This window comes from Bos indicus x Bos taurus, chromosome 25 (genome assembly GCF_003369695.1).
Source record: "Bos indicus x Bos taurus breed Angus x Brahman F1 hybrid chromosome 25, Bos_hybrid_MaternalHap_v2.0, whole genome shotgun sequence".
NCBI classification, from domain to species: domain Eukaryota; kingdom Metazoa; phylum Chordata; class Mammalia; order Artiodactyla; family Bovidae; genus Bos; species Bos indicus x Bos taurus.
In genome coordinates this window covers 16,715,996-16,733,537 of record NC_040100.1, presented here as the reverse complement: position 1 = coordinate 16,733,537, position 17,542 = coordinate 16,715,996, and the positions used below count along the sequence as shown (strand labels likewise).

Below are 17,542 nucleotides of genomic sequence, written 5' to 3'. Positions count from 1 at the left end.
CCACTGTTTGCATACCAGCTGGCATACAGTCAACACTCGGTAAATATTTGCCGGGGTGATTATTCTCCCACAAGACAGGAGAAGAGCAGATTCCCTTACCTTCACAGACTGGTCACCCTCCACCTAACTCAGTAACTGAATTCTTGTCACTCGGTTGCCAGTGTTACCACCATCCAGGTTCCCTTCTCTGGCCACATCCCAGGAGTCCAAACACTGAGGTTCAAATCTCAGCTCTTTTGCTTACCTGCAGCATAACCCTTGAATCAGGGTGATGTCGGCTGCTCTAACAACTAAATCTCACATACATCAGCAACCTAACAGGACAGCATTTTACTTCCAGCTCACAAAATACCAGAGTGGGTAAGACTGGTCAGCAGCAGGCCTCTGACACCTGGGGACCCAGGTTCCTCCCATCTTTAGTTCCACCACCATCTTTTAGAGTCTTAGGGTCCTCTGCATCAAGCCACAGAAGAAGAGAGACACCTTAACCACTCTTAAAAGCCCCAGCCTAGAACTGACACCTCGTTTCTGTTCACATGCCACTGGGGAAAACCCGCCACAGGTGTCCACACCTGGATGCAAGGGAGGGGAGGGATGTAGTTCCCTGTTGACCACCACCCTGCAGAACAGCTGTGTGTCACAGAAGAGGGAACACAAAGCTCTGACAGGCGGTTGGCCATCTTTGTCATAACCACAATAAGTCATCAACCTCTTGGGCCTCTACTCTTCGTCCGTGAGGTGGATCACTTGATGGAGGCAGCAGTTGCACAGCTCTGTACATTTCCCTAAATCACTGGATTGTACACTTGCTACGGGGGAGTTTTGTGATATGCCGATTGTTGTCATTGTTCAGTCACTAAGTCACGTCTGACTCTCTGCGACCCCATGGACTATAGCCTACCACGCTTCTCTGTCCGTGGGATTCCCCAAGCAAGGATCCTGGTATGGGTTGCCATTTCCTTCTCCGGGGGATCTTCCCAACCCAGGGATCAAACCCGTGACTCCCGCATTGGCAGGTGGATTATTTACTGCTGAGCCACCAGGAAGCCTAGATATACGAGTTACACCTCAGTTAAGCAGATTTTTAAAAATAGGAGGCATCTTGCCCCCTTCTGAGGGCACTTATGAGGACTCAGTGAGTGTGTGTGTGTGCGTGCGTGCGTGTGTGCGTGGTAGGGAAGGGGATCCCAATGTAGACCTGACTTGGGTTACACATTTACTGTTGTTTTCACAAAGGTGGGACCCAGCTCGAGCCACCTGCCAACAGGAAGTGGTAGGTGGTTCGGTCTTGCTTAGGAAACTCTCCCCCACCACCGTGGCCCTCCCAGCCTGTGGCGGAAGACCCAGCCCACGGGGCCGGAGCCTTTGTGGTCAGGGTCACAACCGCTGCCATGAAGACTGGGCGAGGCCCTCTTGCCTTCACCACAGACGGGGAATTGAGGGCCTCCCTTGGGGTCAGCGAGGACACACTGGAGGTGCAGGTCACATGGGGTCCCCAAGGGCAGCACAGCCCTCGCGTGTGCACAGATGCAGTACCAACTGCACAGGGTGAGCGGAGGCCAGCCAGGGCCTCCATGCCTGGTGCTGGGAAGTTCACAGCCACCAACTTCTCAGCTGCTCCTCCAAGGGGAGGAAGGGACGATGCTGTAGGCGAAATACCTTAAGGTCAAGTTCCCCATGATACCAGACATCTGTGCCCTCAACCACCCAGCGAGGCTGAAGGGTCTGACTTCATTCTTTGGGCTCAAGTCTCCACCTGAAAAAAGGAGCTGGTATACCTTGGCTTCCCAGGTGGCTCAGAGGTAAAGAACCCGCCTGCCAATGCGGGAGATGCATGGTTCAAACCCCTGAGTCGGGAAGATCCCCTGGAGAAGGGAACGGTAACCCACTCCAGTATTCTTGCCTGGGAAACCCCATGGACAGAGGAGCCTGGAGGGCTACAGTCCAAGGGGTCGCAAGGAGTTGGACACGACTGAGCGTGCACGCACACCTGCCACGGGGACTGTTGTGAGAACTAAGTTAGTTAATACCTGGACCAGCGCCTGGCCCTCAGTCAACTCGCCACAGGAGCTCCAGGAGAGCATGTGCATCCCTGGCTGAGGCTCTGCCCCCTTCTGGGCCTCCATTTGCCCGCTCGGATACTGAGGGATCTGCAGGTGATGTTCTCACATTCCGTCTTGGGAAAAAAAATAGAGGTGGTTAAAAGCACCAACTTTGGAGCCAGTGCCAGCACCAGCGAGATGACATTGGGCGAGTTCTACAGTCTCTGTGCCTCGTGCTCATCACCCCTAAAATGGGGATACTAATAATCCCTCCCTTGAAGATTTCCCTGGTGGTCCAGAGACTAAAACGTCATGCTTCCACTGCAGGATGCATGGGTTCAATCCCTGGTCAAGGAACTAAGATCCCACAAGCTGTGCAGTGCAGCCAAAAATAATAATAGTAGTAGTAACAATACTAATGGTAATACCAGCTACCTCATGGAACTGTGGGCTTCCCAGCTGATGCTAGTGGTAAGGAACCCCCCTGCCAATGCAGGAGACGTAAGAGACACAGGTTCAGTCCCTGTGTCAAGAAGATCCCCTGGAAGAGGAAATAGCAACCCATTCCAGTATTCTTGCCTGGAAAATCCCACGGGCAAAGGAGCCTGGCAGGCTACAGTCCACAGGGTCGCAAAGAGTCAGACACAACTGGAGGGACTCAGCATGCATGCACGCCTGGAATTGTGAAAACGAGAGATGAGGTCAGCCTCCAAACAGGGCTTGACATGCAGTGAGTACATTTAAGTGTCTGCCGTCACCCCTGTTACAACTGTTATTTTCTTCATCTTACGGATGAGGAAGCTGAGACCCAGAGAGGGGTTGTGACTTACTCAAGGTCACCCAGGTAAAAAGTGGCACACCTTAGGATCAAGGCCAAACCTGCTGAGCCCCAAGGCCCGTGCTGTTTCCATCGCTTCCCCACTGCGCCTCTGAAGTCATGTGCGTAGTAACTGGGTCAGAGGCAGCGTACCTGGGGGATGGCGCGGCAGCGTCAATCAGGGACGGGTGCGGGTCAGTCCCTTGTCTCCTGCTGACACCTTGCGGAGAACGGGCCTGGAGGAAGAGGGGGGTTGAAGAAGTGAGTGCAGGGAAGAGATGGAGGTCCCACAACCTGGACCCTCAGAACCAAGGGAAGGGACCGTGGAGAGTTGGATTTGATGTAGCACTAGCCCCCAGGGTAGTCTTGGCCTGTTGATGGGGACGGACAGGATAAAGCTGAGACCACCCAAGATATTCAACAGGGGCTGGAAGAGAGAGGCAGAGAGACCCTGCCTGAACCCTGGGGCCCCTCAGAGACAGGAATTGACACCTGGGGCAGCAGGGAAGGCTTCCTGGAGGAGTGGGACCTGAGGATGAGATAAGGGGAGGGCAGGCTAGCAGGAATGGTGGAGGGCGCTGGAGAGGCAAATTCAAGCTGATGAGCAGCATTGCTGGTCAGTGGTCAGAGCCTGGGGATGAGGAAGCCGGTGTGCCCCCCACCCAGCCCGCAGACCCTGCCCAGGGCAACTCTTGAGGCCAAAGCGGCAGAGAGAAGCAGGCACCCCACAGTCCCTGGGGGAGGGAAGAAGGGCTTCTAGCAACTTGCAGCTGCCAGTCAAGCTCCCAGAGGATGCAGAAAACAGCCCCAAAGGGACCTGACACGACCAAAGCCCGAAGTGGGAGCATTTCCACATGTGTGCACACAGGTGCCTGCACACACAAGGCAGCCCTTGGGGAGTCCACACAAATATCAGGAGAAGTAGGTCAGCAGAGCAGCCCAGGGTCTCTTGATGGGCAGGGGGGAAGAGCCCCAGGTGAAGAGGATGTGTACTCATCAGCACCCAGTGGGGCAGGGGGGAGCCCCACTCACTCCACAGGAACAGCCTGACCTCCCCCTTCCCCAGGCTTCGTTAGAGCCCATGACCTGGCTGTTCCCTCTTGGAGTCCTCTCCACCCAGACAGTGGGCGGACATGTGACGGGGATCCGGAGAGCTGACCCTTCTAGCCCGGAGACTGTCATGGGGATATGTCACCCTACTTTAGCCCTGCAGCGGGGAGATGCCCAGTGCTGTCCTGCCCTGAGCAGGCACTGCATAGACTCGGTGGCCATGCCAGGCAGGGCTGGGCTCAACACACTGTCGCTGGTGGAGGAAGCAGGGCTGGGGGTCCTAGGTTCTCGCTGGAGACGCTCCGAGGGGAGGGGGCACCGTATGGGACTTCATGAATGGAGGGGAGGGGCCTCTGTGGGGGAGCAGAGATACCGAGGAAGAAGCTGGGGGCGGGAGCCAGAGGAGGGGAGAATGGCTCCCTGCACCGCCCTCCCTGTCCCCCCCACCGTCCCCCGCCCCGCAGCCAGCCAGGAGGACGTGCAGATGGAGCTCCGTTTGGGGCTGGGTGGGAGGCAGGAAGTTCCCTCCTGATGTTCCTCTTCTCTGCGTGAAGTGGGAGGCTGGGTCGTGCCGAGGGGGAAGGGGAAAGCAGAGGAGAAGAGGGTTTGGGCCTGGAAGGGGAGCGGCCGGGCCAGGGTAGAGACACCAGGCTCCCGGGCTGGGCTCACCCCAGCTCCCAGCCTCCAGCCCAGCTGAGTGGGCGAGCATCATCGGAATGAGAACCCAACCACACCTGCCTCTTGGGGGTCACTTACTGTGCACCAGGGGCCAACCACTTCATGTCCTGTAACCCTCAGGGAAAATATACTATTGTATTCTTTTTGTAAGATGGGGAAACCGAGGCACAAAGACAGGAAGGAACTTGCACAAGGACATCCAGCTAGCAAGTCATCGAGCCCGGCTTCCAACTGGGCAGCCTGGCTCCAAGTCTGTGCCTTCACTCTGAACCGCGAGGGCAGGGGTGGGGGCTGAGAGCGCTGGTGGTCCACCTGTGACAGGAGGGAGAAGGGAGTGAGGGCGGAGGAGCTGCACCCAGGGATGGCTGCTGAGGCTCAGCCCAGAGGGGGTTCATCGGCCGCCTCCTTCACTGGTGCACAGGCAGACATGGACACGCGGACACTTGATCCCAGATGCTCGGCTCCCTGGTCTAAGCCTCCCCCCAATAGACGGATGAGAAATGCAAACCCCAGATAAGCCTTTGCTGTCACCCATCCCCGAACGCTCCCCACTGCAGCTCTCTGCGCCCCCAGCACCATTGGGAGGCAAACTCAGTACCCCCGGAGGGGTAGGTGTGTCCAGGAAGCCCCCTCCCCCAGCCCATGTGAACACGGAAGGGGACCAGCAGTGAATGTGGAGGATGGGTCGTGGTAGAACAGGCATTCTGTCCTTGTATCCGGGGAGCCTGGGCGGGGACCCGGGAGCTACAGCTGCAGCTGTGTACTTGAGCTGGGCTGTGTGTGGTCGTCTGAGGTCGGGGAATGGATTTTAAGGCCGTGTGGGGATGTGGCCAGCCTGTGCCGCCCTGCCAGGGTTTCGTCTGAGACTCCTGCCCCCTGTTATGGCTTCCCTGGTGGCTCAGTCAGTGAAGAATCTGCCGGCAATACAGGACACCTGGGTTCCATCCCTGGGTCGGGAAGATCCCCTGGAGAAGGAAATGGCTACCCAGTCCAGTATTCTTGCCTGCGAAACCCCACGGACAGCGGAGCCTGGCGTGCTGCAGTCCGTGGGGTCGCAAAGAGCCCAAGCGACTGAACAACCTCCCCTCACATCCCACCTGCCCCTCCCCAGCCTTATTTTCTCTATAGCCAGTGTCACCTTTTATCACAATATATAATTTGTGGGCTCACTGTGTATTGTCCATTTCCCCACCTTGAACATAAGTCCTGTGTGTTCAGGGCTGTGTCCCCAGGGCTCCAAACAGTACCTGGCAAACAGCAGGTGCTGATCAATACTTGTGACTGGGAGCACCCATGTGAACTCAGTATGTGGCGTGTCTGTGTGTGACAAACACATGTGCCTTGCCTGACACTGTGTCTGGATGATAGCATGAGACACCCAAGGAGGGAGCGGTGGGACAATGGCCATGTCTCTGGGGAACGCTGGCTCAGGCCTGACCCTGAAGCTTCAGGGAAAAGATGGGGGGCTTCCCAGATGATTCTTCTTTACCACTGAACCAGCTGACTCCGTGGTAAAGAATCCACCTACCAATGCTGGAGACGTAAGAGACGCAGGTTTGAACCCTGGGTCAGGAAGATCCCCTGGCAGAGGCCATGGCAACCCCCTCCAGTATTCTTGCCTGGAGAATCCCATGGACAGAGAAGCCTGGTGGGCTACAAGTCTGTGGGGTCTCAAAGAGTTTGGACACGCCTTAGCAACTAAACAACCAACCATTCGCAGCAAAGATGCTTGTCGCCCCCTGGTGGTCATTTTAGGCCTGGCATCGGGCCCAGTCCCAGAGATCCTGGGCCCTGGACGGGGAGGAGGTGGGGAGTGGAGGGGTCTGATGTCACACTCCATCCCTCTCCCCACCCCCACACCAGGGAGAAGATGAGCGTGGGCTGCCCAGAGCCCGAGCCGCCCCACTCCCTGCCCTGCTGCGGGCCAGGGACCGCCCCCGGGCTGGGTGCTGGTGTGCCCCTCCTCACCGAAGACATGCAGGCGCTGACCCTCCGCACAGTGGCCGCGAGCGATGTCACCAAGCACTATGAACTCGTCCGGGAGCTGGGCAAGGGCACCTATGGGAAGGTCGACCTGGTGGCCTACAAGGGCACGGGTGAGTGTCTGCAGGGCGGCCCGCTGTAAGACAGGAGCCGCGACCTGGCGACCTGGTGGGGGCTCTCTGTGGGGGCCAGGAGGCCAGTAGGGAAGGAGAGTCTGCTACCTGTGGAGAGAGTGTGTCATGAAGCAGCCCGGGAAGGAGGGGACAAGGGAGGAATCTCTGGATAGAGTGGGCTGCTCTGGGGCCATCCACAGTGCCCTGAGGACAGCCAAAGAGGGCAAGATGGTGGGATGGATTCGCCGACTCAATGGACATGAGTGTGAGCAAACTCCGGGAGACAGTGAGGCACAGGGAAGCCTGGCATGCTGCAGTCCATGGGATTGCCAAGAGTCAGACACGACTGAGCAATTGAACAAAAGTGCCCTCAGGACAGTCAAGGAGATGCGCCTGGGGACATGTGGAATCAGGGGAAAGGTCAGGGCTGGCAGTGGTGTTTGGGGGATGACCAGCACATATGTGATAGCTACCCCCAGGAGGGTGGACCAAACTGAACTGGGGTCTTCGCGAACAGAGCACCATGCTTAACAGCAGGTGGGAGAGGGCCCTGTGAGGTCCACGTGGCAGCTCCATTCCTCAGATCCCGAGGACACTGAGACCCAGAAAGATGCAGTCACTCAGCCCAGGTCATGCAGCTACAGAAAGTGTGAGCTAGGATGAGCCCCCATTCTTCAGCTCCAGGGCCTTCTCGTTTAACCGCTGAACGTGATGCCTTCCCCACAGTGTAAGCTCACTGCAGTGCCCATCAGCCAGCCAGGGATGGGGGCTGCATAGTTGCCCACAGCTGCATTCAGAGGGGACCGGGCCAGAAGGAGGAACCTTGGACATGGGGTCACCTGAGCTTTGCTGCTTGCTGTGTGACCTGGGGCAAGTGACTTAACCTCTCTGTGCCTAGGTTTCCTCCTTTGTAAAATAGAGGAGTATTAATGCCCAGTTGATAGGGTCTTTATAAAAAGTGAGTTGTAACCGTGAAGTGCAGAAGGCAGGACCCGCAATGTGTAAGTGCTCTGTGAACACACACGTGTCACACAGCTCTGTACCCAGGTGGGTACAGATGGCTGCTCAAGCTCAGAGTCGGGGACACGTGCCTTGCAGGCCCTCACCTCTGTGTGTCTAGTGTCTTCTTATTCATCTGCTTAACAAACGTTTTCGGAGCACCTGCTGGCACCAGGCTCTTCTGTGAGTGCTGGAGATACAACAGCAAACAAGACACAGGTTCCTGGGACTTCCCTGGTGGGGCAGTGGTTGGGACTTCAGCTCCCAGTGCAGGGGAGTGCCGGTTCCATCCCTGGTCAGGGAACTGGGATGGTACATGCCTCACAGCCAAGCAGCAGAAGCAAATTCATGAAAGACTTGAAAAAATGGTCCACAACAAAAAAAATCTTAAAAAAAAGACAGTTTCCTGTGCTCGAGGGCCTTCTGACTGGGGGCAGACAGACACGATACGTAAGTACACAGTGTATCAGGAGGAAAATGAGAGGGTGGAGGAAGCAGCAGGCGTGGCGTGCCTCATGGAGGGCTGCAGGTGGGGCAGAGAGGACCCAGCTGACCCCTGACTTGCTGCATGGCCTTCCCCTCTCTGGGCCTCAGTTTCCTACCTGTGAGACGACAGTCCGCCCACTGGGGCTCCCGTCGAGTTGTGCGCTGTGGCCCGGACAGGCTGCGCAGACAGGCCCGGCTGTGTGAGGCGCAGGGGCGCAGGGAGAGGGGTCCTCACCGCTCTCACTGTCGCCCCACTAGGCACGAAGATGGCGCTGAAGTTTGTGAACAAGAGCAAAACCAAGCTGAAGAACTTCCTGCGGGAGGTGAGCATTACCAACAGCCTCTCCTCCAGCCCCTTCATCATCAAGGTCTTCGACGTCGTGTTTGAGACCGAAGACTGCTATGTCTTCGCCCAGGAGTACGCGCCCGCCGGGGACCTATTCGACATTATTCCTCCTCAGGTACCTGGGTGGTGGCTGAGGGAGGGGAGAGGCTCTTCTGGGTCCCTGAGTGTGAGAGCTGAGGAGGAGTCAGGCCCCTCCCTTAAATCATTTATTAGGCGCCTACTGTATATCAGCCATTGTTTGGAGGGCTGCGGATACACAGTGAACAAAAGGTCTTGCTATGGGCCTAGTGGGAGAAACAGACCCTCCACAGTTAGCCAGATGAGGCATTAAGATGATGGAGAAGGGAATGGCAACCCACTCCAGTATTCTTGCCTGGAAAATCCCAGGGACAGAGGAGCCTGGCCTGCTACAGTTCACAGGTTCGCAAAGAGTCAGACACGACTGAAGTGACTTAGGCACCGCACTGCAATGAGGACCAGCCGGTGGGCGGGATGAAGTCCAGCAGCCCCCTCCTCCACTGCTGCATAGGAACAGGTGGGGACCCAAGAGGGGAAGTGGCAGGACCACCAGCCTTCCCAGAGGAGGTGCACGGGACGGGGAGACTGCCCCCGGGGATTCCCGGCACCTGGCTTTGCAGTCGGCCAGGATGAAACACTGCCCTGCCGCTCACCGGATAAGTGACAAGGCCTCTCAGAGCCGCCGATTAAGGGAGATTAGGTATACAGTAGACCATGCGGGATAGGGTCCTTATTAGCCCAGTACTTGGCCCAAAGCAGGCGCTCCGTACAGGTACTGGGGGAAAAGCTGGGGAAGGTTCGAGGGGTGTGTGGGGGCCAGGGAGGGAGCCGAGGATGCCCAAGTAGGATAAGGAAGGGCGGTTGGCCCCGGATCTGCCCAGGAAAGGGACCCCGCAAGGAGTTCGGGTAGAGGGACAGGGCGGGGGCGGGGATGGGAAGGAGAGGGCGGGACGGGGAGTGGGCGGGGATGGGAAGGAGGGGGCGGTTGGGGGGCGGGGATGGGGAGGAGAGGGGCGGGGGGGCGGGGCGGGGGTGGAAGGAGGGGGCGGGGCGGGCGGGGCGGGGACTGGGCGGGGATGGGAAGGAGGGGGCAGTTGCGGGGCGGGGATGGGAAGGAAGGGGCGGGGTGGTACGTGCCCGCGCCCCTGAGCCGCCCTCCCTTCCTCTCCGGCCGCAGGTGGGGCTCCCCGAGGACACCGTGAAGCGCTGCGTGCAGCAGCTGGGCCTGGCGCTGGACTTCATGCACGGTCGGCAGCTGGTGCACCGCGACATCAAGCCGGAGAACGTGCTGCTGTTCGACCGCGAGTGCCGGCGCGTGAAGCTGGCCGACTTCGGCATGACGCGCCGCGTGGGCTGCCGCGTGAAGCGGGTGAGCGGCACCATCCCATACACAGCGCCCGAGGTGTGCCAGGCGGGCCGCGCCGACGGCTTCGCGGTGGACACTGGCGTGGATGTGTGGGCCTTCGGCGTGCTCATCTTCTGCGTGCTCACCGGCAACTTCCCGTGGGAGGCGGCGTCGGGCGCCGACGCCTTTTTCGAGGAGTTCGTGCGCTGGCAGCGGGGCCGCCTGCCGGGGCTGCCGTCGCAGTGGCGCCGCTTCACCGAGCCAGCGCTGCGCATGTTCCAGCGGCTCCTGGCGCTGGAGCCCGAGCGCCGCGGGCCGGCCAAGGAGGTCTTCCGCTTCCTCAAGCACGAGCTCACGTCCGAGCTGCGGCGCCGGCCCTCGCACCGCGCGCGCAAGCCCGCCGGGGACCGCCCGCCGGCCGCCGGGCCGCTGCGCCTCGAGGCGCCCGGGCCGCTCAAGCGGACGGTGCTGACCGAGAGCGGCAGCGGCTCCCGGCCCGCGCCTCCCGCCGTCGGGCCCGGACCTGTGCCGGTCCCCGTACCGGTCCCCGTGCCCGAGCCCGGCCTGGCCCCCCCGGGGCCTCCCGGCAGGACCGACGGCCGCCCGGACAAGAGCAAAGGGCAGGTGGTGCTGGCCACGGCCATCGAGATCTGCGTCTGAGCCGCCCCCGCCGCCCTCGGGGCCCGGGCGCCGAGCAGCAGCCAGGCCGGGGCGCAGGGAGCCGCCCTGGCCGAAGCGGCCAGCCCCCCGCGGCGGCAGGAGGGAGTAGTGGTAGGCGAGGCAGGCGCCCGGCCCGGCAGCGAGCCGGTAAGATGCCACCAAAGGAGCCCAGCCCCACAGACCCGAGGATTCAGAGGCCCCCCACCCCCCACCCCCGACACCAGGAGCAAGGGAGCTTGCCGGCAGACTCCCCCACACCTCCCTGAACCCTGGGACCCTGAACTAGTGGCTCCGGGCCCTTTGCACCCCCCTGGCAGATCATCCAGCAGCCCCACCCCTTATTCTGCCCCCCTCCCCACCTTCCCGCCCCCACTCCCACCCTGGGAATGAAAAGGAACTCAAGTGTTGGGGCCGAGAAAGGGCTTAGGGTGTCTAGGCACTGGCTGGGAAGAGGGCGGTGAGCCGAGGGCAGGGGTGCTGCTCATCGAGACCGGCCCTTTTCCAGGGAGGGTTAGAGGGGAGGGACCACGCCCCTGCAAAAATGTAGCAAACTTCTGGATGTCACAGCAGTGTGTGTGTGTAAACAGGCCCCAAGAATCCAGTGACTCTCCCACCACCCATTCTTCCCCCCGACCCCCTCTGCCCCATGAGGACACAGGGCCCAAAAGGAGGGCGGCAGGCCAAGACCACACACATCCAGAGAAGCCGCAGCCCTCCCCCTCCCCCCACAGGGATTTCAGGACAACTGGTCTCCGTGGCCAGGGGCCTCATGCCCCTGCATCACTAGGCCCGGGGAATGAGTTCAGAGCCCGGGCACGCCCCAGCTTGGCCTGCCCACTGGCACCTTCCCCAGGCCAGGGAAACCTTGCTCAGATCTTCTCAATCCTTGCTGCCCCAGCCCAGACTAAGTGGCCTGGACTTTGAGCAGGCGGTGAGGTTACTTGTGCCAGGAATTTCTCCGGGAATTCTGCTGGAGTCCAACATCTGAGCCTGGGGCTGACTCCATCCCCACGTCTCCCAAGTTTCTGGTACTGGGGTGTCGATGTGAGGATAAGGGGCCCTGGAAATGGGGGAGGGGGTGAGCGTGTGAACAGATACGTGTGCAGTGTGAGCACATGCAGAAGGCACCTGTGTGCGTGTAGCCTCGTGTGTTCAGTGGCTGCATCCAGACACCCCAGTCACTCCGCCCCAGGATTCTCAGCGGGCAGCTGCCAGAGGGCGCCCAGGCCCCCGGCTCAGCACACCCCTCAGGGAGCCTGGCAAGGAGGCACCTGCAGGCCAGAGGAGCCCAGACTCACAAAACCCACCCTCATGACTCCTGCCCTGTCCATGGAGGCCTGGGACCCCGCAATAACCTCATCCTGGGAGAGACTGCTCCCTCTGCCTGGCGGTGCCCCGCCTGCTGTCCCGGGCCACACCTTCCAGGGTCCCTTCTGGGGTTCTCGGCCATTTGAGGGGGCTCCCTAGTGGGCCAGGCTGACCAGAGGGGACTCTCTGGCCGGGAGCCCCCACTTCTCCATTCACCCTCATTCCCACCACGCAAAAGGGCTATAGGTCCCCCCGCCCTGCCCGGGTCCAGTTTACAGAGTGCGGTTGCCCCAGGGCCTGGTCCCCCTCCTTCCTCAGTGTGCCCGCCCATCTAGAGACCCACCTCCCCGGCGGGCATGGGGGCCCAACATATGCCAGGTAAGTAGCAAACCCTCCCCCCTCCTCCCACCAAGGGCCAAGCCTTGGAGCAGGGCCCGCCTCCCCATCACTGCCCCCTCCGCTCAGCCCACCTGGAGCCCATCTGGGCACCTCTCCCAGCCGCAACTTCTCCTTTTGCCTTAGGCCTCTCGACATCCCGTCTCTCCTGCAATAACACGGAAGCGAGATTCCAAGTAGACGCCCCTCGCGTGCGCCCTCTTTCTCTCTCTCTCTCTTAAGATCCTGTTTGAGAGTCTCTCCCTCGTCGTAGTATCTAGGATGTTAGAGTTGGGAAGGGACCGTAGTTCTGTAGCCCAGCCCCTGTTGTCAGAGGCACAGAGGGGGGCAGCGGCAGCCGACAGCGAAGCAGGACTAGAACCGGTTCTGTGCCCGCCCTCCCCATCGGGGCCTTGCTGCCGCAGCCACCACCACCTCTACTGGGGGTGCTGGGACCCTTTGCCCCTTAGGAGAGGTGTTGGTCACAGATGTTTACCTCAGTTTATGTCACTGTCAAAGAACAAGTAAATAGCAAAAAAATGAATCACACCGTAGACCTGAAGACTTAGGAAAAAAAAAACCCTCGCGATTCTTCTGTGCAGGTGTTTGTCTGTGCGCACACGCGCGTGTGTCTCTGTCCCACCCTGGGCCGGCCAGGTCATCCCCGACCTCTGTCCCAGCCCCGCGCCCCCTACACTGCCCCCTGTCCTTCGGTGCTTCCCAGAGGCCCCTCGGAGCTGGCCTGTGGGGTGTGGCAACCCCCTGGGCAGGAGGCAGGGCCACAAGTTAGCTAAGCGTCTGCCACCAGGCCAGCTGAGCAGAGCCCTAAGGCTGCCAATGCTCCCCGGGCCCACACTGTGGCCGGTGGGACCATCCTGGTGGCTGGTGTCAGCATTCCAGCCTGACTCGGGGCCTGGGTGGGATCCCAGCCCCACAGCCCCAGACCCTCATGTTGCCACCGTCCTCCACCGTGTGTTTGTAAATAGTCTGGCATCCTTTGGCCCTGAGAAGGTTTTTAAATGTGTTATTTACTTCTCTAATCATGACAATTGCTATAAAATAAACAAAAGTTTAGAAAAATTACCACTGGGTGTCTTGTCTTGTCTCAGATAGGGCCTAGAGAGGGGGGTACACACAGTTAAGTAGAAACTGAAGACAACACATTGTTTAAGGTGGGGTCTGCAGAGTCCAAAGGCAGCTACCCCAGGCCTGTGACCTCTTGTGTGAGCTAGAGGAGGCCCCAGCCAGGGATGATGGAGCATGAAAGGAACAAGGACCCAGGTTTTGTGGGGGAGAACTAGGGAGCTTTCCCTGAACTGGACTCCAGCTTCAGCGTGGAGCCCTTCAGACTGGGCAGGAAATAGCGGCCAAAAAGCCCAGAGGAACAGAGTAGGCGATTCATCCAGCCGCCCAGCAGCAAATGTTTACCGTGTGCGTTCTGTGCACCTGGCTTCCTAGCGGGGCCTGGGGATGTGCCAGTAAACAGGACAGATGGGGCCCCGTCCTCGGGCAGCCAGTGATCTAATGATGTAGCAGACATCACCCACGTGGAAGGCTGGGGGCCATGAAATTACGTAACCGGGAAGCCGGGAAGCCGGTCAAGTTTGGAGGCGGCAGGAACTCCCCAAAGACGGAGACCAGAGGCTTCGGGAATTGTCTGGGTGGCGGGCACAGCGGGTGCAAAAAAGCTGATTGGATGAGGCTGCAGACTCGAGGCAGCAGGCAAATGGAAGTTCTAACGCAGGGGAGTCAGGCAGGCGAGGAGGAGTTTCATGATTCAACATTCATTCAGCAAATATTTATTAATTACGTACTCGTGACAGCAGAGCAGTTCTGTTGGCTCTTCCTTCAGCCACAGCTCTACCCAGAATCTGAGTGCGTGCACTGCCAGCAGGGAAACTGGCACCCCTCGTTAGCCTGGTGCCCCTCACTCACTTCCCGCTTCCTCTCCTGAGCCTCTTTAGGGTCTTATCAGGACAGCAGCCAGAGTGAGTCTGCACATAGGTGACACCTGTCATCCTGTTGGAAAGCCTACAAAAGCTCCCTGGATGTATGCATGCTAAGTCGCTTCAGTCATGTCCAACTCTTCGAAACTCTATGAACGGCAGCCCACCAGACTCCTCTGTCCATGGGATTCTCCAGGCAAGAATACTGGAGTGGGTTGCTGTGCCCTCCTCCAGGGGATCTTCCTGACCCAGGGATCAAACCTGTGTCTCCTGCATCTCCTGCATTAGCAGGGGATTCTTTACCATCAGCACCACCTGGGAAGCCCCAGAAAATCTCCCAGCTGCTGCTTCTAAGTCACTTCAGTCGTGTCCGACTCTGTGCGACGCCACAGATGGCAGCCCAACAGGTCCCCTGTCCCTGCGATTTTCCAGGCAAGAACACTGGAGTGGGTTGCCATTTCCTTCCCCAATGCATGAAAGTGAAAAGTGAAAGTGAATTCGCTCAGTTGTGTCCGACTCTTTGCGACCCCATGGACTGCAGCCTACCAGGCTCCTCCATCCATGGGATTTTCCAGGCAAGAGTACTGGAATGGGGTGCCATTGCCTTCTCCGAAAATCTCCCTACTTCACTCCAAATCAGAGCTGAAGTCCTTACAGTGGCCTTCAAAGGTCCCATTCCCTACTCCACGCCTGTGCCGCCTTCAGGCCCTGTTGGCCTCTAGGTCAGCCAAGTACACTCTACCATCAGGGCTTGTGACCTTGCCTTGGACTCTCCCAAATCTCCCTGCAGCTCCCCTTTCCCCTCCTTCAGGTCCCTGCTCCAATGTCAATGATCAGAGTCCACTTCCTGGAGGAGATGCTCCTCACCCTGCTTCATGCCCCACCATTCCCGATATCAAGTATTGGTTTGTTCTCCATTTCTCCCCACTAGAACATAAGTTCCATAAGAGCAGAGTCAGTATTTGGCAAACCGCTACTCCCCTTCCCACCCCCACCTGATGCCTAGTACAGAGCCTGGCACGTGACACTCCATAACAATTTGTCAACTGAATGAATGAATGCCTAATACTATTTTAGGGGCCGAGGATACAGCAATAAACAAGATATACAATCCATATCTCCTGAAGCTTACTTCCTAAAAACAGGCATTAAGTAGGTTACAAAACTATCTATGAAATTGAAAGGCATGGAGGTAAAAGAGAAAGGGGTAAATAAGTGGGAAAAAAGACTTCTTAATGGTCCAGTGGCTAGGACTCTGCACTCCCAATGCAGGGGGTCTGGGTTCAGTCCCTGGTTGGGGAACTAGATCCCAAATGCCACAACTAAAGAGTTTGCATGCTACAACCAAAGATTCCACAAGAGGCAACAAAGATGGAAGATCCCACAGCTAAGACCTGACACAGCCAAATAAATAAATAAAAACAAATCGTAAAAAACAGAGAGCGTGAGGGAGAAAGAAAAAATCCACCCAGACTAGATCAGATGGGGAAGGATTCCTACCCAAGAATTTTTTGAAAATGTCTGCTATCTGTTTGCAATGATAAGGGTGGATACCTGGGGGCGATAGTCCCTTATAAAACAGAACACTTTGGTGAATCAGTGGTAAAGAATCTGCCTGCTAATACAGGAGACATGGGTCAAGAAGATCCCCTGAAGGAAATGGCAACCCACTCCAGTATGCTTACCTGGAGAATGCCGTGGACAGAGGAGCCTGGTAGGCTACAGTCTGTGGGATTGCAAAAGAGTTGGACACGACTTAGCAACTAAACGACAACAACATGGGGATGGAAGGGAAATCTACAAATGTACAAACATCCCCTCTTTGTAACCCCCAATGTGTCAAGCCTGGCATGCTGCTGTTCATGGGGCTCCAAGGAGCAGAACAATGTGTCAGAGAATGCCAGGACTTACCACTAGGGGGCCCTGGTTTTCTGCGCTGTTGCTTCTGTCTGCCACTCAGTATCACTGCTGAACTCAGGCATCCTCCAGGTGATAAAAGTCATCGTCCTGCCAGGTCAAAGGGGCTTGACAAGAAGGATTTCCATAAAAACATTACACTGTTTCTGAACCCAACCAACCCCTGGAAATCCCTTGGATCCTTCTGGTTAGCCCAGGGCACAGCATATTCAAAAGCAGAGACATTACTTTGCCAACAAAGGTCCGTCTAGTCAAGGCTATGGTTTTTCCAGTGGTCATGTATGGATGTGAGAGTTGGACTATAAAGAAAGCTGAGCGCAGAAGAACTGATGCTTTTGAAGTCCTGGGTGTTCATTGGAAGGACTGATGTTGAGGCTGAAACTCCAATACTTTGGGCCACCTGATGCAAAGAGCTGACTCATTTGAAAAGACCCTGATGCTGGGAAAGATTGAAGGCAGGAGGAAAAGGGGACGACAGAGGATGAGATGGCTGGAAGGCATCACCAACTCAATGGACATGGGTTTGGGTGGACTCCGGGAGCTGGTGATGGACAAGGACACCTGCAGCTCATGGGGTCGAAAAGAGTCAGACATGACTGAGCGACTGAACTGAACTGAACCTCTCCTTGATCATGGAAAGTTTCTTCTCCAGAGCATTTAGTGTCCTTTTCTGCCCATAGTCCTCAGTCTAGATTAACTTAGTCCCTCAAAAGATTTCTTATGACACTGAGCTTCAGAAGAGAACAGATTTTATTCTTTGGTTCCTTTTTCCCCAAGGTACTCCTTGAACCCCAGGCAAAATTTCCCCAGTCCTCGCCTGTGACAGCTAAGGCTGCCAAGACAAGGAGCACTGGAGGGGGGCAACCTCAAAGCTCCCAGTATACCCTTCATGCCAGACAGTGGATGCCTACTCAACTTACATCACTCAGGAAGACAGTTCCCACACAGCATCTCTCTCTCAAAAATGTCAAGCCCTACCCAGCCATCTAGTGCCTGGATTGGGGTGGAAATGTGTGGGGGGGGAAAGCAAATTTGAGGTATTTACTAGAAGTTGAGGGGAGGAGAATATTCATTACCCAGCCTTGGGTTAACAGAGCTTTGGGGCAGTGGAGGAATTCAGGGGTTTCCATGTGGAACCAAAAGGGGAGAAAGAGGATGGTGGCTTCAGAGGCCGAGAGCACATGGGGACTGCCACAGAGTAGGCTGTATAATTAACATACTGTATTGTATACATGACGTTTGCCACAAAGGTATATCTTGTGTTCTCACCACATAAAATTTGAACTATGGGAGTTGAAGGATATATTCATTAGAATGATGGTGGTGATCATTTCGTAATATACACTTACATCAGAACATCAAGTTGTACACCGTACATGGCGCGTGGGTGCTCAGTCGTGTCCGACTCTTTGCGACCCCATGGACTGCAGCTCTCCAGGCTCCTCTGTCCATGGGATTT

The 17,542-nt window shown here is 57.4% G+C and overlaps 1 protein-coding gene across 2 annotated transcripts in view; it reads left to right on the top strand.

The window, feature by feature from the left end:
• SBK1 (SH3 domain binding kinase 1) overlaps positions 1 to 13,303 on the top strand; it is a 54,069-nt gene extending 40,766 nt beyond the window's left edge. For both annotated transcript variants that reach the window (XM_027527209.1, XM_027527207.1), the window contains exons 2-4: positions 6,451 to 6,683; positions 8,427 to 8,629; positions 9,710 to 13,303. In XM_027527209.1, coding sequence (XP_027383010.1) covers positions 6,458 to 6,683; positions 8,427 to 8,629; positions 9,710 to 10,537 — 1,257 coding nt within the window. In that variant the 5' untranslated portion in view covers positions 6,451 to 6,457 and the 3' untranslated portion in view covers positions 10,538 to 13,303. The remainder of the gene's footprint in view (positions 1 to 6,450; positions 6,684 to 8,426; positions 8,630 to 9,709) is intronic.
• The last annotated feature ends 4,239 nt before the right edge of the window (positions 13,304 to 17,542 follow it).